This window comes from Musa acuminata, chromosome BXJ2-3, assembly GCF_036884655.1.
Source record: "Musa acuminata AAA Group cultivar baxijiao chromosome BXJ2-3, Cavendish_Baxijiao_AAA, whole genome shotgun sequence".
Taxonomy (NCBI): Eukaryota; Viridiplantae; Streptophyta; class Magnoliopsida; order Zingiberales; family Musaceae; genus Musa; species Musa acuminata.
Window position 1 is genome coordinate 43,300,984 of NC_088340.1, and position 25,262 is coordinate 43,326,245.

A 25,262-nucleotide genomic window follows, 5' to 3' on the forward strand; every position below is an offset into this window, starting at 1 on the left:
GTCGACGTTGATGTAGATGCAAAGCGAGGGGGGCGATGATGAGATCGATGGTGCACTCCTCGTGGAGATGGGTGGCGTCACGATGAGAGTGAACCTTATCATTATCGGATGCGACCAAGCAACTGCATCGGCATTAACGCCAACAGCGATGTCTACCACCACCAACGTCATCCGTCACCAAAATTTAAAATTATCTTTTTACCCTTTATTTTTTTTATATTTTTATCGATAAAACTAATGTAAATGAATCTAGATATTTCACTTTCGTAACTATATGGATACCAATACAATTTTTTAAAATATAAGGACCGGGACATTAAAGATAATTAATCGTAATGAATAATATATAATTAGCCCAAAAATAAGTGTCAAGATCAAACAGGTTAGATCGTTTGATATAGACGGAATAGTCACCGAGCGGGGAATTTGAGTCTATTATATCCAGTTCTACAAAGAGAAAAGACATGTTCTTCTTTTTACATTACAGGAGGCCATCTCCTTCGTTGTAGTATCATATTAGGTTCTTCCAACCAATATAAGGCCTTTTTTTCGCATAGTGGTTTCCTGATATAGCTTTCGATAGTGCAGGATGAACATCCACTGTTTGGGAAATTGACGTGTCTTATGTTATATATGGTGTACTGATAATGTACATACTTAGCATGTCGCTAACCCACACGTGCTTATCTGCTGCTGTTAGGTAACTAAATCATAAGTCTTCGATTCTCTCCTTTTTTTTATCTTCTTATCACACCCCATTCATCTGTTTCGAACGATAATATTCAACTGACTTCCTAATTGTCGTTCTTCGCATTGGACGCACTTACTTGAGAAAGAGTGATGTACAGAAGGATTGGATAGGATAAGACGACTCTGCACATCACAAGGAGAGCAAATGAATGTAAGCATCAAAACAACAGCAGTTATAAAAGGAGGGAGAGAATTCATCTACCGCTTTCCTCCTCGCTTGAGCTCCAAAATGAGTAACAGCATGACATCCTTCGTGTTCACCTCCCATCATCTTCATCGTCTTACCTGCATGTTTGTTCCCAGGAGAGGATGGGCGGGCCTTGGACAAGCATCCTCTTACTATCTATTCTTACTGCTCTTGTTTATAAGATCTTGGATTATTTGGGTTTATATGTCTATTTTTTGTTTTATAAGAAGCCTGCAGCAGCATGGCTGAATGAGGTTCAAAATAATGAAATCATTTTTCGGCTTCTTTACTAAATTCCAGCACAAAAGCAAGTAATGATATCCAAATTCAGATTATTATACACTATATGCATAAAAAAAAAAAGTTACATATTTCTTCGGTAGCGGGAATACGAGTAAATGGTAAATCCAAAAACAAGTTACCTGATAAAAAGGTCTGAGGCTGATATGTTCTGTTCTGCATTTTCCAAGTCGAGGAAGGCTTTCTCCTATATATATATAAGCTGTGCATCTACTCAAGAGTGCAAGCATCTAATAGCCACCCACTCCTGACAAGTGCTTCTTCATTGCTCTATCCTTCCGGTGGTGGTGGTGCCTGCCGCCTCTCCTTCCTCCCCTTCCCTGAGGATTGGTGTTCCCTCTACCTGCATTTTCTGCGGTGTCAGGCATCTGATGGTCTTGGTCCTGGTCCTCGGCGTCCATCAGCCTCTTAACAGCCCCAACTGGTAAATTTCCACCACGTCCCAGACCATGAATCATCTCTTTCTGTGCTTGGTTGACAAGAGCTGCTTCTTGAGCATCGTACACAGCAACTGAACCAGAAACTTTATAGCTATAGTTCTTCCCATCCTTGACATAAAATTGTAGCTTCTTTTGTGAACTCCATTTTGAGCTAGAATTTGATGAACCTCCAGTATCTGAACCTGAGGCTATTCCTGATAAGGATTTAATTCTATCAGATAAGTTCTCTGTCTCCTCGGTAACTGATTCAACGATACTCAGGCCTAGATCATCAAATGAGTCATCATATTCATCTTCATATTCAAGCTCTGCTGCAAGGACGGCTGCCCTTACAGCATCTTTAGCTGTTCTTGAGTCAAGAATGGTGGAATTAGAAACTTCATCATTAGGCTTTCTTGTGTATCGCCCGTACGAGGATGAAAGAGAGGAAGTTGGAGGGCCAGCGTCATCTTTCCACTGCCTACTAGGACCCGTGGCGGTAGATGGCAAGGTAGCTTGAGGTGCAGATTCTAGTAATAAACCTTTCCCTTTATCACTGCGGCTGGATGTTTGTTTTCGTGATGGAACCTGCTCTAGTGAAGTATCTAAAGACAAAAGATCTTCATGAAGTGTTCCCTCTAGTATCCTCTGAATCACTTCCTCGGGATTCTGGTTATAGACTTCAAGACAAGCTGATAGAAAACCTCTCCCATAATCTGGGAAGAGATCCTTAATTTGACTAATCTTAGACTCAGCTATTACAGTCTCCTCATCCATCTGTACTTTTTCATTCAGTGAAGAGATGGGGATCACAGATCCCGACTCCAAGGACTTTATATGAGTTGGTGCCGCAATACGAGATATATATCGATATTGTTCCTCATCCATAAAGAGCCATCCTGCAAACAAATGCAAAAAGAAAAAGAATGAGATGTGAGACTACATAGCATAATAATATCAAACCTCCAAATACGTCTCAACAACTTGAAGAAAAGGCAACATCCATATTATCAAAACTGAATCAGACTGGCTGGTTGGACCAGCAAAACTGGAACAGACCTTGGCCAATTCAGTTTCATAATTAGATTAGTTGTGCAAGGAAACTGGATTAAACCGACTAACCAGGACAGAATTTCCATGACCTCTAAGAACCACACATATTGAAACAAGCCAGACCAGTTTTGCCATTATCGCAAATGATTACAGTACACTCATTATCAAATCCATTCCATGTTTATTATGTTTAAATGAGTAGGTAAATTATGTCCTTTACATGACTCTGGAAATGCATATATTATACTAGTAAGGAGGCAATAAATTCTTATTAGCAAAGCATGCAGTAGGCAAGGGTATTCGACCGAAAGTTCTTATTTAGGTGTTATATATATAAATATATATATATATATATAATTTGTCTTCCAAAATTTCATCATTGCATTTATGAGTTCAATATTCAATTGTAAATATTGCCAGGTGATATTTTAAAAAACAAATATACTTAATTCTTTCCCTGAAGATAAGTTGAACTGATCGTCTAGAGAATGGAACAAATCCAAAACTGAAAAATAAAGCTCTGTGCTCTTTTTCTCAGTAACACTAAGGAAAAGCAGCATAAATAGGATCAAAACTCAGATAATATGTTAGAAAATCATCCCAATGTAGCATTAAGTGACAAATATCACAACACCAACAAATGAGTGAGAAAGCATTTACCATTGCTGCGAAGGTCATCAACACATCTCAAAATCTTGAACTCTGTCTCAAGTTTCTGAAGAAATGTTCCATTTCCATGATTTTCTGAAAATTTATAAGAAATTTCCTGATTAATCTCTTTGAACGTCTGAACTAGAATATCTCCCCTTATCACAGGATCCTCAACTCTGGCTGGAAACATCTTTGAAGCAGTTTGAAACCCATCCTCTATTAACTTATCATTCAAATAGCAAAAGTCAAGCAATTTCCAACCAAACTTGACTATTCTCGCTGACAACATTCTTAGACTGATAAGTGTTTCAGTGAGCAGGCTGTTCGATGACCCATCAGCAATGGTACTAGAAACAATTGCAAGACCTTTCTGCAAAGATGGCAGCAAAGAATCATGCAGTCTTGCCAAAGTTCTGAGCATATCTTCATTCCCATAACTGCGCAGAAGATGGATTCAATAAAAGTGACTAGATTCAGAAACAACAAAGATCTCAATCAGAAGTAATAAAACAGATATGAGTAGCTCACTTCATCTCAAATGAAAGAGACAAGTAAAAACTTGCAGGTCTATATGCATCAGCAAATGCATCTAGTGTCACAACCGCATCATTTATAAAGTCCATCACCTGAAGATGAACCAAATGTTTAAAAAAACCAGCATATGCTATATGAAAGAAAAAGTGAACATAGACTTATTAGAACTAAATAGGAATGACTTGCCTCCAAAAAATCTTTATGCAAATGACCAGATCCATGAGTTTCATGCCCTCGAGATGAAATCAGTACCTACAAACCATGTTAGTCACACAATGTTTGTTTGCTTTGCCATTGTAACTGAACCAACCAAACAAAATGCTTAGAACTAGTTGAATAAAATCATCAGCTCCAAGTTTTAGCTCTGGATTCAGAAGCCATAGAAAATGCATTTCTAAGTCCCAAAATTTCAGTTGAATTTCCCTCGACCAGCAAGCATATTTCCTTAGCTGGTTGCAACAGACTACTAGAATTACAGTGGTCTAATCTCTTCGCAAAAATTCTCCTGGTGATTTTCTTAAAAAATATACAGTCTGGCGGGACTTAAAAGCAAGGTTCGCCATACTGATGCGTACCGCCCGGTACGGGCGGTACGTACCGGTCCGAGAGGCGACCGGTACGCGGACCGCCCTATACCGGGCGGTACACCGAATTCAGTATATATCGGGCGGTAACGGTCGAAATCGACCGGTACCACTTGGTAACGGTCGAAATCGACCGTTACCACACTGTAGCAGTGCTACAGTGCTCCAACGGTCAAATTGACCGTTGGAGCCCTTTCTCCTCCTATTTAAACTAATCTTCTCTCCCCTATTTCATTATACTCTCTTAAACTCTCTCTCAAACATTTCTTTTCTCTCATAAACTCTATAAAACAACGATTTGTGAATTCAATCGAGGTAAATTTGGGAAGATTAAGAGGAAGAACTTTCTAATCAAGAGGTATGAGTCAAACTGCTAGAGGAACTACCGATACCCAACGGTCACACTCGTCCGCCCAACGTGCAAAGGCAAAGGGGAAGGCAATAGCATCAGTTGCATCGTTGGAAAGAATCGAGTCGGGCGACGAGACACCTTCACAATCACATTCTCTTTCTCGTTCGGTCCAGAGACATGACAGCAACACGGACAGCAGTGCCTCAACAGATGATGGCGGTGATACCGGGCAGTCGTTGGTCTCGTCTACACAACTTGAGGGTGGTGAATGGACTGAGGAGCAATATTTTACACATGCCACTCAAGATTCAGATCATGGAACTCGACAAGGTACTGGTTAAGTTTATGCGCGGAAGGGAAAGGAGAAGGGGAAGGGGAAGGCAGTGGATGAATATGAACAAATGCGACAGAGCATACATGATATAGACACAGAAAGAGACTCATCGTATTCACAGCCATCGTATTATGAAGAATCATATGGGCAACGACAGTATGGTGATAGTTGGTCATCCTTCTCTGAGCAACAGCATGATACAAAACAACACCAATATATGCCTCAAGAGCTGCCTCGGACAAATATGATTTATGACGATCAATCTACGATCAGTATCACATTGATGCATCAATGGCATACGGTGTATCAATACACTATGTCATGGGATCAATTTCATGATTGGGTCCAACAAAAGTATCATATTGATATGTATCGGATCGAGGACCCCGATCCACCACCCGTGGAGGCCCGTCGTTCGTTTTGGTGGTAGAATTAACAATCAGGTATATCTAGATATATGATTATTTAATTCATTTGAATTTTAGAGTTTATATTGTAACAAAATAGTCTAACAATTCAACTGATTTTTCTATAGATATTTCAATCTATAACGAGCTGAAATACGAACCTCGAACAAGACTACCTCAAAGCCCGAAAAAGATATGTGATGCTATTTTTACCAAATTTACATTGATTTTGCTAAACTTATACTATTACTATATTTATTTGTAACTTGAAAACTCTATCCTAACTTTTTTTTTAATTTTCAGGTATTTTCGGAGGGATAAATCGGTGAAATCAGGTGTACCGAGCGGTACACCTCGGTATACCGCTCGGTACGCCGTACCGTACCATACCGAGCCAGCGTCGAAACGCCGGTACGGTACGGTTCGGCGAACCTTGCTTAAAAGTACATGGGTAAATCTTTCCAAAATATATATTAACAACATTAGAAGCAGGCACATCTCATGTCTTTGAAAAAAAGTTTATTAGACTGAGAAGAAAACCTCTAAAGAGGAGCTGCAGCGTTCATGCATAGTGTGCACTATATTTAGGAAATGGGAGACCACTGCTTCAACTTTATCAAGGAGATTTGGCTGGGCTCTTATACCATTTATGACCTGGAAAGAGAATACCAATAAGGAAAAAAAAAAACTCCACTTCTACTATACAAAGCAGAGCAAATATTCATGATGAGTACATCTACTTGCATAAGAATATAAGTTTCAACCGGAAACAATGAAATAATAAATGTAAATACTAAGGCAAAATCCACATCATGGCAGTAGACACTATTGTACAACATAGACAAAACCTGGTCTGGTCTATCAGAAATTATATAAAAATTACAATGATAAAATGTGAGCCAGATCCATAGTATATTATAGGAGGAAAACAAGCATCGCACAGAACAATACTTCAAGAATGTAAATATCACAATAATTAACATTAAGAAAATATAATTAAACAGTTATAAACAATTGGCCATGGTCGCTTGAATGGATTGAAATTTCTTTCCAGAGAACTGTTGTGAAAATACCAATAATTTCATTAATTGACTTTAATTTGACTGATGAATATCTAATGAAAAACATTTACAAACTATGTAGAAGATTAGCAATACAGAAGTGAAAATCTAGCAAATGTTTCACTTTCCTCATTCACTTGCATATTGTGTTTGTCAATGTTCCAACATTCATTTATCCATCAACAAAATTTTTCCATAGAGAATATTTCCAGATAAATTAACAAAGAAAAGCAAAATAAAAGCATCTCAACAACTTAAAAGACTAATAGTATGCATCAAAAATTGACACAAAACATGACATACTTCTTAATAATACATTTATAGAAACCAGGATCTTATTCTAATACAAAGGTTTGTCCATGAGACCATACCAAAAGGAGATAAAATAAACAGAATTAAAATATAAGCCAAAGGAAAATACCAATGACTTGGTTAACTCTTCATTATCATGTCCATAGATAGCACAAATATCCAATAATTTTGGCAAATCCAGCAGATTCTTTTCCTGCAAGAGGGCTATACGAGAACAAACTGAATAAAAGCAACTGTTTAAATTATTTCCAAGATCATACTATCATAGGAAAGGGCAATGACACCTGTATGATCCTTCATACTGAGGCAATCATTTGGACACGCCCCAGGATCCTTGTTGGAAGACCTGTAATAAGATCATCATCAAGTACTAATCTGAAAAATATGACACTAGATCATCAACAACTACAAGCCTAAATGAGATGACACCTTATTGGTAATGGTCTAAGTATCAAAAATCAGTAATATATATAAGATTTCTCAGTGAAAAGTTATTGGCGGATTCGGAATTAAAACCAACTACAAAAGGCCAACAAATCATCAACGACGGGCTTACATTCGATAGAGGATCATAAAAACACGTCGACATAGCTCAAGCTCCCCGACGATGACCCCAGCAACAACCCCCCTCGATCCCCGATGTGGGAAATCAGACCATCTATTTCTGAACTGCAGGTAACTATCCAAGAACTCAATCAAAGCATCATTCTTCGCCACTGAAAAAGCAATTGCCAAATGAGAATCGAATTGTTGGATCAACAGTCAAGAAGGGGTTTAATTGCAATATCATGAATCGACTATCTTGTCCGAGAAAAAGGGCGTAGGTTTCCAGGGATTAAGATCTCTCGACCTTCTCTCCAGAAATCCCTAGGGCTCATCTTAAGGATCTTGGATAGCTCATCGTTGAGGAGGTCGACGACGGCCTGCGACTCGACAGCATCCAGGCCGCCGGCGTCGGCGCCGAGGCCGGAGGCCACGGCCTCGTCGTGGGGCAAGTAGGTGACGAAGCTCCCTCCATCGCGGCGCTTCTCGCTCGATCCAGAGCGGGCCGCAGCGACGGCCGAGTGGTTCCTCAGAGCGGTGGTGAGGGGCCGGAGAGGATTGCTGCGATTGGAGCTCGAGGGATTTGCCGAGGAAGAGGTGGATGAGGATGAGTTATCGTTTTTGGGGACGAACTTTTTCTGGTAGCGATAGGGTCCTTTCGATCCGTGGAACCGCTGCGTCGGGGCGGAAGACATGGCTTCGTTTGCTTCGCGAGCTCTTCAGAGAGGGAGGGAGGGAGGGAGAGAGAAGGGCGGTCGTTTGTCGAGCACGGCAACGGCAAAGGAAGCCAGTCGTCGAGTATGTGTGGTGAGTATTAATTGATTAGGGTTGCACGTGTGCTTCGATCGGAGTTTACCGGGTCAGGTCGCACCCGATTGAGAGACACTGGTTCTTGAACGACGACTCATGTGATTAACGGGTCGGATCGAGTCGATTGGATCAAGAACGAAACAGGATTTATTGATCTGAACCCGAGTCATACGATTAATGGGTTGAATCGAGTCTATTGGATCAAGAATGAAGCAGAGTTACTTCTTTTGATCTAATAGAAGTGGGTTGGGCTAAGTTTGATATGAATCAAATCAGATGGATGTCAGAAACTTGGGTTAATAATTTGTCTTGTGTTTTGTTTGGATGAGTCAAAATGTAAAGATTAAGGAGTGATTTGAATATGCTTTTCACATAAAAGTTAAGCAAAAAAGAAAAAAAAAAGCCTCAAATCGAATATGAAAAGTATAACTTATTTGGATTTTTTTTTTTAAGTATTGGGAGGTATGATATTCAAATTTTTCACCAAATAATTATTAAGTATTTCTTAAAAATTAGGCAAGTGAAATTTATGAATAAATCACAAGGCTTAAAATATGACATATGATTGATATTTATTATAGAATCGAGATTCTAACTCATTAAATAACAAAACAAATTAGAATAACTTACTATATCATTGTAAATTATAATAGAGAATGTTTTAAATCATGAATCATTCAAATAATCTCTATAACATGAGAGACTTGGGTGTCATATATATAAATTTCTTCATATATATATATATATATATATATATATATATATATATATATATATATATATATATATATATATATATATATATATATATATATATATATATATATATATATATATATATATATATATATATATATATATATATATATATATATATATATATATATATATATATATATCAGATATCTCTTAGCATCAACCATCCTCTTTAGGATATACATGAGCTACATAAATACATGAGTAGATGCAAAGGATTTTTAGTCAACTCAAGCCGAGTGAAGCCTTCAATATAGGTTGGTTATCAATTTCAACCTTATTAGAAAACAACCTATAATAGTTAGATATATTTATTAAATATAATAACATACACTATTAAAAAAAGATCATGTTATCTATAGTTTAAAAATCTTAAGCTAGTTCATAAGATATGGCATGGTGATTTATGCTACTATGTTATCAAAGTTAAAGTAACATGTTCTTCCAAAGAATTATTGTTAGTCGATTTAAATTTGAGCCCCTACATAAAGATAATAATTAAAAATATATATTAATAATATATAATTTTGTTCATATTTTTTATACAGAGTGATATAAGTTTTAGGATAATGTTTTTTAAAAACCATAATTTTTCATTATTTTTTATTTTATTCTTGCATAATCTTCCTTCTTAGTCATCTTTACCATTTTATGCATGGTATTCATCTCACTATCATCCTCTTCCATCTTATTGTTTATTACTTTTTATCTTGTCACCTTCGTCTCCCATGATTGCCCCCTTTATTGTATTCTCATGGAAGCCTCTAAACCCCTTAAATACACCCTTACCCTCATCTATCATCTTCATCCTAGTGCGAGATCTCAACATCATCACCTATTGCCTCTATCTCAATTATGAGATCTTAACATCCTCGTACCCTTCTCATCATTGCTCGTTGATATATCTCTCTCAGGGCAACTGTGGGCTTACCCTTCTTTTCTCTTTTCTCTTCCTCCATCGGCAACTGTGGGCTTACCCTTCTTTTCTCTTTTCTCTTCCTCCATCGACATAATTTCCTCATCTCCTATTTATTCAAAAACTGATTTTGGAAGGTCTTATTATCCATGATCTCTTTCTTTTCCATTCTAATAGAATCATCAATGAGCATCACAAACATTGATGACTTCTTATTGCTCTTACCTATAATTCAAGATAGCTTTAACAATAAAATTTGAATAAGATAATCTAAGGGTGCTCACGACAGATGATATTGGGTGAATGTGACGGCCAACATTAGGAAAAATAATACCTGTGAATAAAGCAAAGAAGAAATATTACGAAGGAGAGAGTGAAAACTTGAATTTTTTTTAGAATTTATCCTCAATTTTAAGATGATAGCATAGTGAAAGATTCTTCCGTTCAAATTTTCACCAATCCAATCAATTATAAAAAATATATATTAAGTTATATTTCATCTACATTTTAATGACAAAAAAAAAAGACAAACTCCATCATCACTTGTTTTACGAATCGCCCAAATCTAATCGTTTGATGGGGCGTCAAATTTATTGGACGGCTTGGATTGCATTTGCGTGCTCTCGTTCCCCGTTCAAATCCTCTCCTAAACCTCAACAAAATCGCGTCGAAGGACGCGAGTGTGGCACTGTGGTAGCTCCCGAAGCAAGTGAATGAGAGGACATGTCTCCTCTCTCTCCCTCGATCTCGCCCCTGTCGCGAACCATTACGCCGCCGTTCTCCACCGCGTCGCCACCGCCCCGGCCCCTTTCCTCCGCCGCCTCCGTGCCGTCCACGCCCACATCCTCGCCTCCGGCTTCAAGCCCCGCGCCCACATCCTCAACCGCCTCATCGACCTCTACTCCAAGTCCGGCGACCTCCCCTCCGCCCGCCGCCTCTTCGATGCTACCACCGCCCGGCGTCACGATTCCATCGCTGCTACTTCTCTCATCACCGCCTACTCCGCTGGCGGCCACCTCGATGCCGCCCGCCAGATCTTCGATCACACTCCTCTCGCATCCCGCGACACCGTCTTCTACAATGCCATGATCTCCAGCTACTCCCGCGCCTCCGATGGCCCTGCTGCCGTGGCAGTGTTCCGCGACATGATGGACGATCGAGTCCCTCGTGATAGCTATACATTCACGGGCGTTCTCAGTGCCGCCGCTGCTATACTTCCTCTGGTGCTCACGCAGTGCCAGCAGCTTCATTGTTCGGTGGTTAAGTCCGGAACTGAAAATTCTGTCTCCGTATCGAATGCTCTCATTGCGCTGTACGCGAAGTGTGAGGCTCAAGATGCAGCGGAGCATGCCCGGGAGGTGTTTGATCTGATGCCGGAAAGAGATGAGCTGACTTGGACCACAGTGGTGGTTGGATACGTTAGGAGAGGTGACATTGGTGAGGCTCGTCGAGTCTTTGATGAGATGGAAGGAAGATTTGATGTGGTTTGGAATGCGATGATTTCAGGTTATGTTCATCATGGACTTATCTCAGAAGCTCTCGAGATGTTTAGACAGATGCATTGTCTTGGTATTCCTCTTGATGAGTTTACCTACACTAGCGTGCTCAGTGCATGTGCAAATGGAGAACTGTTTAACCATGGTAAGGCTGTTCATGCCCACATCATTCGGGTGGCACCAGATTTTGATCCAGAGACAGCATTGCCTGTTGAGAATGTGTTAGTCACTTTGTACTCCAAAGATGGAAATGTTGATGTTGCAAGAAGAATCTTCAATGACATCCGGAGGAAGGATGTTGTCTCCTGGAATGCCATGTTGACGGGGTATCTAAATAGTGGGAAAATTCATGATGCCATTGATATTTTCAGGGACATGCCACAGAAGAATCAGTTGACATGGATGGTTATGATCTCAGGCTTCTTGCATAATGGGCTTGCAGAGGAAGGTCTGAAGCTTTTCAATCAAATGAAGGAGGAAGGTGTCAAACCATGTGATTATGCATACGCAGGAACAATTGCTGCTTGTGGTGAGCTAGGGGCATTGGAGCATGGAAGGCAGCTCCATGCTCAGCTTATCCAATTAGGTTACGAGTCAAGCAACTCAGCAGGCAATGCGCTTTTGACAATGTACGCAAAATGTGGTTCTGTGGAGGCAGCACATCTAACATTCCTTATGATGCCCAATGTGGACTCTGTATCTTGGAATGCAATGATAGCAGCCCTCGGGCAGCATGGGCATGGAATAGAAGCAATTGATCTCTTTGACAAGATGATCAAGGATGGGATCAGTCCAGACAGGATCTCTTTCCTTACAGTCCTGTCAGCCTGCAGTCATTCTGGTTTAGTTGATGAAGGCTTCCAATACTTTGAGTCAATGGAGCGTGATCATGGTATTAGCCCAGGGGAAGATCATTATGCCAGGTTGATTGATTTGCTTGGTCGAGCTGGTCGAATTGATGAAGCTTGGAATGTCATCAGATCAATGCCGTTTGCACCTGGTCCATCCATTTGGGAAGCTGTTCTCTCTGGTTGTCGAATTCATGGGGATATGACTCTAGGAATATATGCAGCAGAGCAGCTTTTCAAGATGATTCCACAACATGATGGAACATATATCCTCTTGTCCCATCTTTATGCAGCTGTTGGCCAGTGGGCAGGTGTGGCAAAGGTAAGGAAACTGATGAAGGATCGAGGTGTGAAGAAGGAACCTGGGTGCAGCTGGATCGAAGTAGCCAATAAGGTTCATGTGTTCCTGGTCAATGATACAATGCATCCTGATGTTCAAGAAATATACAAGTTCCTCGAGATACTTGGTGTTAAGATGCGAAAGCTGGGTTATGTCCCTAATACCAAGTTTGTGTTGCATGACGTCGAGTCTGGGCAAAAGGAATACGTCTTGTCTACTCATAGTGAGAAATTAGCTGTTGCATTTGGCCTTCTAAAGTTGCCAGCTGGTGCACCAGTTAGAGTTCTGAAGAACTTAAGGATCTGTGGAGATTGCCATTCAGCAATCATGTTCATGTCAATGGCAGTTGATAGAGAGATTATTGTCAGAGATGGTAAGCGCTTTCACCATTTTAAGGATGGGCAGTGCTCTTGCGGGAACTATTGGTGAATTGTAATTGTCTCTTAATGATGAGCTTTCTCTCTATTATGCTTCCCCTCCAAGCAGTGGAACGTGTTCATGTTTGATCTCAACCACATACATATATCATGCAGTTGATGATTTCTAAACGTAAGTTCTTTGATCTCAACCACACACACATATCATACAGAAAAATATTTATACACCTGAAACATTTGACTTATTTCTATTAATTTTTAGAATGTAAATTGTTAATACAGGCTCTTGTTGATCATGGAGGAATTTTATGATCTCAGTACAGATACTTTTCTCAAAACTCAAGAGTCTGTAGTTGACTGTTCTTCTTGAGGGCGATTCCATCTAGAAAGTGCTACCAGCTTAATCATGTTCCACATTCGCATTAGGTATGGCATCATTGTATACTGTAAAGTTCTTTGTTGCTGATAAAATTGCCTTTCGGATTAGGAATTGATTTTGTTAGTGCTTATTTCTATTAATTTTTATAGTGTAAATTTCCATCTAGGAGGTAGCAGCTTAATCATGTTCCACATTGACATGGGTGCCATATGTATCATTCATTGTATACTTTAAAAGTTCTTTATTGCTGATAAAATTGGATTTTCAGATTAGTGACTTGTTTAGGATCTCAAATGATTATTTATTTATAACAAATTTTTTCCCTCAATTGTAGCATCTATCCTTCTATATATCTAGAGAATTTTGTGATGTCCTAATTGGTGTAAGGTATTAAGTTGTCCATTCGCGCCCAAGTGTCAGGCATGATTTGCAGGATCTTGCTATCAACAATTAAAATTTATGGTTGATATTTTTCGAGAAAAATAGTTTTTAATCCAAATTCATCGCACTCATCTGAATGAAGCAATTCAAGGTATCTCGCAAGAGTTGGTTCCACAAGGTAAATCGATGTGTGTTTTAATTGGTAGATTTTTATCGTATTGTCTTTTGTCGAGACATCTGAATTGGTTAATGTATTATTATACAAGTGATAAATTACATATTCAAATTCACGTGTGAACATCATGTACGTCATTTGATATAATATTTTTTTATTTTTATTTTAAATATTATATCCTAATTAATATATATTTCGTGTATAGTAAAAATAAATATTTATAGTTTCTCATACTTCATATATATCAAATATTTTAAAAATAATTAGTAAATATCTTATACGTAGTGGATATTTTGTACATGATTAGTCAAACTTTTTATAATATTTTAAGTATTAATCTGATGATGATATATCAAAATTTCTTATTAAAAAGTAAAGATTCAAAATTTTAATTATTGATAGAGACTTTGATAATATATCGTAAGATCCTAAGCCCGAATCTCATCTTCACTACTTATTTTTTATAAAAAATATTATATAAACTTTGTAGAAGATTTAGTGAATAATTAAGAAATTTTCTACACATAATTAACAAAAAGGAGTAATCAGGCCATGCGATCTGAATTGGACGGCTGCGATCTCCGAATTTTTTCTTTTTATTTCCACGATATATAAATTCTGACTCGGCTATTTATCATGGTCTCACGATCATAATCGAACGGTCCTGATTTCTCCTTTTTTCCCCAGATCCCGAAACGGACGCACTCGTCTCACTCCGCAGTCCGGGTTTCAATTTACTTATATCGACTATTAATTAATTCCATTCTCCTGGCCCTCGGCGTCTTACAGCTCGTCGTTCCTTCGCTCCCCAGATCTCTTCCCCTCCGGGCTTCATCTTGTCGTTGTCGAATCAGTCTAATCTCAAGCTTTGCTCCCATCCTTTTTTAGCTCCGTCTCTCGCCGCTCCTCCCGGGATCGTCGATTGATGCGATGGTCGTCTGCAAATGCCGCAAGGTAGCCCCGATCCGATTCCATTAGTCATCTCGTTGCCCTCGCTCGACACCAGGATGTGGTAGTTTTCGTTTCACGCCCTTCCTCTTCGATCCTTCAATCGGGTTACAATCGGATTTGGACCTTTGGAGAGCTACGCGATTCGGGATTTGAAGTACCCTTTGCGAATTATTGGAGATAGATAGCGCAGTTTTCTGACTGAAATTGTTAAGTTGTAGGGATGGATCTATCAAGCATTCGTTCGATAACTTCTTTTAACTGGATTTGTTTCAACTATATCTTCTTAATATCTGAAAGATTTTCTAATGGTAGGACATCTTTTTTTGGGTTAGGTTTTGGTAGTTTTATCATGATTCAGAGAAGATATTGGTTTCCGTTGATTGTTCGGTTCCTTTCAGTAGAGAGTGTTCCGTTTGTTTGCTAATGCTAGAGTATCACGCATTTGATTTTTTGGGTTGTGTTGTTTTCTTGAAACTAATGGAGGATTCGGTTGCAGGCAACCAGGCTTTATTGCTTTGTCCACAAGGTTCCCGTTTGTGGAGACTGCATATGTTTCCCGGAACATCAGATCTGCGTGGTAATCATCTCAACCTATTATTCTGTGCCTGGACATTTTTAAGTATGTCACTACCTTACGTATAGTAACTAGGGTTGTAAACCTGCCAAATACAACTCTTTTGATTTATTCTGAAGTCCTATTTATTGTAGTGTTAATAGTTAATTGTGGACGACTGTTTTCTTGCTCTTGTGACCAGAATTGTGGGTTAGTCAGCTCATTTACAACGACTAGGATGTCAATTAACATCCTAAAAGCTCCATCAAGGTTTGCAAGTCAGTGACATGGAATATCCTTTTATTTTCTCCAACAATTGGAGTTTATACATGTGATCTTTCTCATGGACAAATTTCGTGAACTACTGCTCATTGCATTAAGGATTAACAATCGATTAGCACCACAGGTTGGAATCTGTTTTTTTTTTTGTGCTAGCCCATCTCATGGGCAAATTTCCTTGGTGGCTGTTCTACATCGAGATCTATGTATGGTGAAAAATGAAGTAAAAAGCAATAAACATAACAAATGGCATCTAGAACATAATAAATGAGGTGGGAAAACTAATATGTTGTATCCAAAGCTTTAGGTAAGTTGAAGGAGAAAAAAAAGTCTGGAAACAGCACATGAACATTTAATCTTGTTGCATGGTAGGTATTTGCTGTATATTGGTATAATAGTACTATGATACTACTGTATTAAACTATAATTCTTCCAGAGCACTGAGGCATATTGCACCAGCTTGTACATTCTATCGGATAAAATTCCTATATATCAATTTCTTCACCAAGTTTATGCTTATCAATTTCTTGATCCGGAGTCTTTAAATAATTATTACCATTAAGAGTACTCATGATGCAGCTTCTTCTAAATGTTTCTCTACATTTAAGAAGCTCAGAATATACTTTTCCTGAACCAATATCAGGGATCTATGCCTGATCTAGACTCGAAGACCTCTAACTTAGGACAATTGTAAATACCTACATTTAGATGAGTGAACCTTTGCTGTATATGATATGAAAATGCAGATATTGTTCATTAGTTATCAGCTATTGGTTGAAAGTCATGTTACATGGATATATTATTCACAGGCTTTAGATTTTGTTAGGATTTCAGGATTTTATCTAATTTCCTTACTATGATTTTAGAACATATATATCTTAACTTTTTCTTAGAATGTTATTCAATCCATTTAAAATTGAACCTGATGCTTACAACTTGATTGAATAAAACTATCTTTTTACTGTTCTCATGGTTTTTCCAAAGGAAATTGAAAATTTTCTCGGACCATTTTGTCAATGAACTTCCTCGGATTTATAATACCATCTCAATCAATGAGTATTCTTTCACCAATCCATTTCACTGTTTCTGTGGATCTTTTTAAAGGATATTAAAAAGATTGTTTTACCATTTTACCGAAGAACTTTTTCAGATTATTGTTTGTTTGTCAATGATTGATTACTCAAGTACAAAATTTTAATTCATTAACCCTTATACTATACTTACTCCTGATGCATTCTGTTTAGTCTACTTTAGAAATATGTTGCTTGCTTAACACCTTGCATCTCTCCGCTTACATTTGTCCAACCTACTGCTACATATTACTTTGTTGGTCTGTGATGCCATTACTCTGTACAGTCTGCAAATATATAAGTTGTTCATTGTGTTGTATATTTTCAGTGGCCCGACTTCTATTTCATCTTGATACAATATTCATTCCATGTGCTCCAACTTGTTGTTGGTAAGCTTAATAAGTCAGTGATGAAAATGACCACTACTACTACAAACAAAAGTTAAATTTGAGTGTTTTTAGTTTGCAATTTTTTTTGTCTTGCAAGTATCATATTGCATTTTTTCAGCTTCATCCTACTATGTGTACCTAAAGTGATTTAAGTGGGGTGTCCATCTGAAGCATCGACATGGTGATTTGGGTGACGTACCTATGTCCGACACGGATTCATCTCTGGCATGACCTGACACATGTCTTTTTTATTTGTTTAATTTGTTGGATATGTCGTTCACGTGTCGGACTCGGTGGTCGCCTACGGAGGCATTAGGGAACCTTCGAGTCCAACTCGGTGGTCACATGCGAAGATGTCGAGAACCTCCGTAATCCTTCTTCCTCACGGATTCGGGGAGGATTTCAACATTAAATACCACCTGTCCCGAGTAAACCCTGGCACATCATGGGTTTTCCTTCTTCCTCATCGGCTTAGCTTCCCTTCGTTGTCATCGTGCACTATCAGATCATTCGTCCCGAGTGCCTCTTTGTAGAGTTGTGTGTTGCCTTCTCATGTCGTGGGACCATCTACCCCAAGTGCCCCTTTGCAATGGCAAAGTTGCGCATTGTCGTCGGACCATTCGCCCCGAGCACCCCTTTGCAAAGGCAAAGTCGTGTGCTGTCGTTGTGCATTGTCAGACCATATGCCCCTCGAGCCCCTCAATAGAGGCGGAATTATGCACTGAAGTTACCCCTCTGTAGAGCTTCTTCCTTAACCATGTGGTGTCGCAAGCTGAAGGTATCTCGAATAGGCATATACCGTTTACTAATGTTTAGCTTTTTTTTACTGCTATAAACATTATTAACATATTATTATTTTTTATTCTTTCTGTTTTTTTTAATCTGGGTTTTTTTATTGCTTCTGAAACATATTATTAACCTATTTTTTTAACCTTAGTTTTTTTTACTGCTTCTGATTAAACTGTTAACATATTATTAACCTATTTATTTATTTTTTAATCTGTTTTTTACAGTTTCTGAATCCCTGATTAAATTGCTATAATAATTTGAATAAACTATAAATTGAATAAACTGTAATTATTATAATAATTTGAATAAATTGTAAAATATAATAATTTGAGTAATATATAAAACTCATGTAAATCAAATAATATATGTGTGTGTGGGTATTAAAAAATACGTGTCCTTGCCGTGTCCGTATCCCAATTTTTTTTTAAATGATGTGTTGCCGTGTCCTTGTGGTGTTGTGTTCATGTCTTGTGTCCATGTTTGTGCTTCTTAGGTGTCCATCTATCAATGTACCTAGAGTGAGTAAAACTCGAAGGGATTTTTTCTGAAAATCCTACCTGCCTGCTTATACTTAGTATTCATGGATTATTCTGTTTTTTTTTAGTTCAAATTGAATGTATTTCATTTGCAGTCTTTCCCCAAGAAAATCAATTCTGATAGGTATTGATGATTTAGTTAGCTTATGTGGACTCCAATTCCTAGGCATGATACTTTGCCAATTTTTGAGGAAGACAATTTATACTGCAAAAATCTAAGTAGGAAAATTCTTGTATGTCTCCACATGATATCGTGCCTTTCCTTAATAACATAAATCAACATGTTCGTATGCTATAAATATGTTATTGAAATGTTCACAACAAGTATTAGATAACAGATATATAGTTGATACAATGACTTTTGTTCCGATTGCTTAATTTATATGAGAAATTCTATTCTGAGGAAAGATCACTCTTGTTTTCTTAACCTTTAGGTAAAAAAATACTCTGATTGGGTAGTTGATGGGGAGTATGACTGGCCACCAATGTGCTGTTTGTGCAATGCTGCATTGGAAGCCGGGAGTGATCAAACTAATCGATTGGGTTGCTTGCGTATGTTAACTTTTCACTTTACATCTTTACTTGTATTTCTTAAAGATCTGAGTTGCTTATTTCACAATATGTTAATTGCTGTGTTTTTCTGATTTCAGATCTTATGCACACACATTGCTTGGTCTCACATATCAAAAGTTTCCCACCTCAAACTGCCCCTGCAGGATATGTTTGTCCTGCATGTTCTTCCCCTGTAAGTTATACCACCAAATCCTTTCATTTTGTTGGTTGCAGAACAGAATTCAGATGGCAAGTGATGGGTTAAGACAATGTTTTTTACCCCTCAAAAGACGAGACTTGAATGAATGCATATGATTTAATCTGTTCATCTGTAGTGTGTGCAATTGTCTTAGTAATGTTTGAAGTATTAGTTTGAACTACAGTTTCAGCCAAATATTTGTTGTTCTATTTTCAACATTGTAGTGGTTTTAGTTTTTTAGTAGTTCCAAATTGAATTTTGGTAGTTTTGATTTTTAAATTTTGTTAAACAAGTGCGGAAAAATATAAAAATCATAAAGAGATCAAAATAATTAAAAGTAACTGGAGAAGAAAGGACGTAGAATAGTATGAAGAAGCATTGTTTTAATACAGTATTTTACTGTTTGCTGATTTAGATTGAAAGTACTGGAAATTTTTAAAGTTGCATGATGGTCTTGTTTGAGTTCAAACATCCTTAATAATCTTTTTAGGAAATTGTAGTAGTACAATATCTGAAAGTTTGAGCAAACTCAAGGAATTAGTCTAATGATTCTTTTAACTTTTTTAGACATCAGAACCTTGTAACTTATTTAGTTTTATATGCATTTAAAAACTAAAACTGCTGAAAGTTGTTCATAGTTACCTTTTCTCAATTACAAACAATATTGACCGGAAAAACTTTCAAGCTGTATTTTGGTTTGTGGTTAGATAACCAAGATAAAGAAGAATAGGTTAACTAATTTAGTTCCATTCTTTTTGGTTTGGTTGCTAAGTCTGCTAATCAACTAGATTCTCTACGTTAGCAAAGGAGATGAGAGCGGCTGCTTAAATTTAATCCTCGTCGAAGAACCACAGTTATGTGCTTAACTCCTTTGACTGAGCTGGTTATTTGACACTCTGAAACAATAGTTTTTGTTCGGGGACGGCAGTTCAATGTATGAAGCTCCTATCATTGCAAAGTCTAGGCACACTTAATGTGCGTAACCTTACCCTTGCAAGCAAAGTTAATTTGTGACTCAAACTCTTGATACCTAGGTTGCCGTGGAGCAACCTCAATGTATGCCTGTTGTATTAGGCCTCTGTTCACCTGGTGACTCTCCTTAATCTTAAATAAACAATGCCAAGAGTAAAAACTAAAAAAAAAAATCTAATTGACTACTTTCAACTGAAATTAATTTCGCTTTAAACCACCTGAGTTAAACCAGGAATCAGGTGGCCTAAATGGTTGAAACTCTGGAAATTTTGGCCAAATCTTGTTCGGTTTCCTGGTGTAGATTCAGCCATATGAAGAAGACATTGAGCTTTGTTGTGTTTGTGATTGTTCAAGGCAACAAAGTCCGCATATCATTGACTATCCACGAACTTAAACAATATAGGTGGTGACATTGACTGGGAAAGGGAAGGACTGGTGAACAAATAATAAAGTGGATCAGGTGAAGTTGATCAGCCAGTTTGGTACTGGTAACCTGGTTTAGATTATGGTTTGTGAATTTGGACTTGCTAGTGGTTTGGATTAGGTCTAGGTAGTTTTATTATCAGAGCTCAAGTGACCCGAGCAAGCCGATGGAAATCAACCATCTGTCTTTTTATGCTATTCCACTTATTCCATTTATTTTACACTTATTTTGGACAACTTTTTCCATTAGTGCTACTACTATAATCTGTCTGATGTGTCCATAACTTGTTCCCTTGTAGTTTTCTTTGAAAAAAAGCTGTGGTCTCTTGTAAATGTAATCCAACACGTTCAAGCCTTGTTGAAAAGGTTTATTCATTGGTTTGGCTCATCCTTCTGCAAAATTTCCATACTGCTCATTGAGAAGATTCCATTTATTCAAAGATACCCTAGCTGAAGACAATTTTAGTCTGTGTTTTAATGTTTTTCTTATTTATTACTTGTAAAAGACTGAGAGCCTAATGATGCATTCCGTGACCCATACAATTATTGAGCTTCTGAAGTTTTTGCTGAAACCTTTGTTTGACAAGTTACAAAGTTGATTCCTTTCAGCCTTAAGTTATCAAGATCTTTGTTTTTACACTATGATCCTTATATAATGTCTGTGCTGAAAATCAATTATGAACTTGTTTCCTCTTAATTAATAACTTGTTACAGATATGGCCCCCTGTAAGCATAAAAGATACGGGATCTCATCTCCACTTAAAGCTTAAGGAAGCAATAATCCAGGTAAGCTTGTTTTTTCGTAAATTATGTCTCACTTACAAATTTCTAACTTTATGTGGTAACATTTTTCCTGTCTAGATACCCAGCTTATCATCCTTTAGTTCCTTGTTATGTCTTTTATTCTATATTAGACTGTTGTCTCAGAGTGATCTTTCAAGCAGGTGGCAGATTTGTCATTTGTCATTCACAATGCACTTCTTGTTGAACTCTATTCTGTGCTCTGTCTCATGTGTTGCAGAGTGGCCTGGAGAAAAATGTATTTGGAAATCATCTAGTTTCACTTTCCGCAGAGAACCGTGTTCCTCCTCCTGCTTTTGCTTCTGAACCAATTATGCGTATGTCTTCTGTTGAAGACACTGAAAGAGGTGGAGCAAGTTCAGTTAATTCTGTTAAAGATTCAAAACCCATGCTATCTTTAACAGTCACAGATGATAAGTACTCAGAATTATACTCTACTATTGGAGTGGGCTCTTCTAAGCTTGAACCAGAGATTGTTGAAGTTGACGGTCCTAATGCGTTAGAAAACCAATTTATGCAAGATCAAGAGCCCCATCTTATGAAAAGTGTGAGTCTGTTGAGCCATGACATTTGAGACAATAACTAGCTTTATATATGATATTTGATGTGGTTTTGGATATTGCTTTCCTGTGGCTTTTTCCACAAGGTCATCTATAATGTTTATTGTATCTGATTTTTTGTCCTCTGTTTCAAACAGCCTGGTGCTGCTACAAGAAAGCCAACTTACCATGGCAGACAAAATTCTGAAACATCATATTATGCTGATGATGAAGATGGGACAAGCAAAAAGTATACACGACGCGGTAAGATAAATACAGCAGACCCTTTCATTTAATGTCTATTCATTTCATTGAAGGTTCTTGGTTATCTCTGTATTTCAATGCTTATTTTTATTATCCGAATATTACTATATGATATTTTTCAATAAATAAATGACCTGCAGTGGCAAGTGCATTCTATTTAATTACATTCATACAACTTCAATTGCATTCTCCTTTCTGCCGATAGATAGCATGGTTTTTGTGCTCTGTTAGCCTCCTTTTTGTGCATGTCAATTTTTCTTTAAGATTTTCCTTAAGTAACCCAAACCAGCAGGAAGTTTCAAAATTGTGAATACTTATTAGTGTGTATATATATTTTCAATTACTTATCACTTTTCCTCTAATTCTCATTTATGTCTTCCTTCATCTATGAATGTGGATATAAAATAGCTACTTTAGCCATCTACTTCACACTCTTATCTTTCCTAGATCTTAAAAATAATATCACATTTATACTAAATTTAATAAGGGTTATATTTGTCAAGACCCGTGCTTGTTTGGCTAACTAGCCTATTAATTTCATTTGACCTAAACCACTAGTAAAAAATGCTTAAGTTGAAGTTGATACTAGTACACTTATCAGGCTCTTATAAGTCAATCTTAGTCTCGTCCACTTCCGATGTGGGATAATCAAGGTATTATAATTTCCTCCGCTCAAGGGTTTGATGTCCTCGTCAAAGCCTAGCATAGCCCAAATTAAACCCTAGCATGGTGCATATAAGTTATAGCCCAGTGATGGCTCCACATTATGACGAGTCCTTTGACTCCATCCACGGGTAGTCTTTTCCTACTCGAGTCTCCTCATCATGCCTAAATACTAAGTTGGTTTTGATATCAAATGTCACGGCCTCGGCCTAATAGGCTAACTAGACCATAATCTTTGTTTGATATAAATCATTGGTCAAAATACCTAAGTTGAAGTTGATAGTAGTATATTTATCAAACCCTTATAAGCCAATCTTAGTCTTGCCCACTTCTGATGTTGGATAATCGGAGTGTTATAATTTCAATCGACTATGTAACTTACATTATGGTTGGACCTATCTGTCAAGTTAAATGCGAATTCAAGAATAAGACAAATTCTAATTGCAGCATCTGAAGTTTTTGTTACTAATTTTAGTCTTTTTATAGCGTGTTACATCCTAATTTCTTAACACATCCAGCTTAATTCTAGTTGGCATTGTTGTCCACATTCAGGTTGAAAGTAGATGCCTTAGACCACCAATCCAATACTAACATTACATAATGGGGCACATGATTTACTTGAACTTCACTAAATAATGTTGGAAATTGAACCATTGTTATGATGCAAGCCCAAAACTCACTAAATATGAGTTTTCCAATCTCTACATTTGTTACACCTGGATGCATAACAGTAATGGATCTTCATAATGTCCCAACGTTTTTGGATGCTACATGATGTTTTTCCCTGTTTAGCTACAATACGAAGGAACAAGTGTTGGTTTGTAGATGCACAAATTTTATTTAAGTGTCCTTCTAGTACAAAGGAGGTATCACGTTAGCAGATTGTTTTAAGTCAGGCATCCCAATACTAGTTGGTTTTTTATGGTAAAGTGGATTTGGTTTGGATCAATGTACCAAATGATTTTGATTTCAAATGCAGGTCCTGTGCGTCACAAGCTTCTAAGGATGTTGCTGCCTTTCTGGTCAAGTTCATTGCCTACTCTACCAGTGACTGCACCACCACGCAAAGAAGCTAACACAAATGGTCCAGAAGGAAGAATACGTCATCAAAGATCCTCAAGGATGGACCCCAGGAAAATATTACTCATCATGGCAATCATGTAATTTCTCCTACTTCTGTTATCATATATTAAGTTCATTTTGACAATTTGTGGGAACAAAGATCAGAAGGGTTCTGAAATGAAAATTTGCTGTCTCATCAGGTGGTGATGTTCTTTATGATTGAGCAGTTGAATTTGTCCCGAATAATTTGTTGTCTGATTTACCTGTAGTTGCATGCTTGTTAGTTGAACATAAATCTCTATTACTATGTTTATACATATCCATTCAAAATTCAAGAATTACATGAAAGTTGAAGACAAATTTATCTCTCTTGCTGGAATTCTGGTTTGATCAGTTTTGCATTTGAATGACTAAGATAGCATGTGAGCTGTAGATGTTGAAAAGAGCAAGCCTTCAACTTGTTGGCTTTTCGAAATTTTAGACTTATGAAGGATGTTCTAAGTGCTTAGCATGTTTGTCATAGGCATTTTGTCATTTGTAAAACAAAGTGAAAATGTTGTTTAATGTTTATAATTTTAACATCATGTTTTGAAATAATAGGTTCTTGTATAGTCATGTTTCTCATCACTGATAATGGTAACTGCAAAATAATATTCCAAGCAAACAAGCTTATCGTAAGAACTGTTTTTATGAGCAGGGCATGCATGGCAACAATGGGGATATTGTACTACAGATTGGCACAACGCAGTCTCAGTGTAAGCATAACAGAAGATGAGCCCCAGTAGGTACTGTCTAATCTCTTTGGGTCATGGGTTATGTGATGGTGTTTTTGTAGAATACCAATTTCTTGTCTTTAATGCTGCCCATTCCAGTCCTATGAACTTCTGGAGGCTTAGCAAATATTACAATGCTACAGTGTGTGGTTTAAGTGTTGACTACAGGATATGTTCAAAGAATTAGTTGCTTCTTAAATCATTTTTAACAAAGATTTCTCTGCAGTTCCCTCTTTCATGGATCATGGACATTTATTTAACCGTTGAAGTGTAAATTTTGTTGTATGTTAATGGCCCATTTTCTTGATGGCCTCTGATTGGGCATTTTGATGTAGTCTCATGTCTTGATTGCCACGAAAGCCTGCTTGCTGAATGAATGCTATAAATGCCTTCCATGCCATTTGAATCGTCAAGGACATGAACTGAAACTATGTGCAAGTGATCTGATTTTCTCATGTTGTCAAGTAGCGAAGTGCACGAGG

The 25,262-nt window shown here is 37.5% G+C and overlaps 3 protein-coding genes and 1 long non-coding RNA gene across 5 annotated transcripts; 3 read left to right on the forward strand and 1 right to left on the reverse strand.

Annotated features, from left to right (window-relative positions):
• Positions 1–1,199: 1,199 nt before the first annotated feature.
• On the reverse strand, positions 1,200–8,254 carry LOC135608473 (uncharacterized). Its single transcript, XM_065101401.1, has 9 exons — positions 7,795–8,254; positions 7,501–7,660; positions 7,229–7,290; positions 7,054–7,148; positions 6,112–6,225; positions 4,081–4,146; positions 3,889–3,986; positions 3,370–3,797; positions 1,200–2,555 (listed from the first exon to the last, which is right to left on the reverse strand). The coding sequence occupies exons 1-9, from the start codon at positions 8,180–8,182 to the stop codon at positions 1,468–1,470; spliced, it is 2,499 nt and encodes an 832-aa protein (XP_064957473.1). The 5' UTR covers positions 8,183–8,254; the 3' UTR covers positions 1,200–1,467.
• LOC135608474 (uncharacterized) lies at positions 5,470–6,038 on the forward strand. The gene is made up of 2 exons (XR_010485527.1): positions 5,470–5,607; positions 5,700–6,038. It is a non-coding gene; the product is annotated as an uncharacterized LOC135608474 (long non-coding RNA).
• A 2,364-nt stretch (positions 8,255–10,618) lies between the features above and the next one.
• Positions 10,619–13,665, forward strand: LOC135608475 (pentatricopeptide repeat-containing protein At1g25360-like). The gene is made up of 2 exons (XM_065101402.1): positions 10,619–13,202; positions 13,313–13,665. Exon 1 carries the CDS (start codon positions 10,683–10,685, stop codon positions 13,080–13,082), a length of 2,400 nt encoding a protein of 799 aa, XP_064957474.1. The 5' UTR covers positions 10,619–10,682; the 3' UTR covers positions 13,083–13,202; positions 13,313–13,665.
• Positions 13,666–14,717: 1,052 nt separating this feature from the next.
• LOC103979854 (uncharacterized) lies at positions 14,718–25,018 on the forward strand. Of its 2 annotated transcripts, XM_009396070.3 has the most exons (9): positions 14,718–14,919; positions 15,413–15,493; positions 18,967–19,084; positions 19,183–19,277; positions 21,393–21,464; positions 21,700–22,026; positions 22,177–22,282; positions 23,925–24,105; positions 24,705–25,018. In XM_009396070.3, exons 1-9 carry the CDS (start codon positions 14,896–14,898, stop codon positions 24,790–24,792), a joined length of 1,092 nt encoding a protein of 363 aa, XP_009394345.2. In that variant the 5' UTR covers positions 14,718–14,895; the 3' UTR covers positions 24,793–25,018. The 2 variants fall into 2 exon arrangements, with proteins under 2 accessions (XP_009394345.2, XP_064957475.1); XM_065101403.1 differs by lacking the exon at positions 14,718–14,919 and having other exon boundaries at positions 15,418–15,496; positions 18,969–19,084.
• The last annotated feature ends 244 nt before the right edge of the window (positions 25,019–25,262 follow it).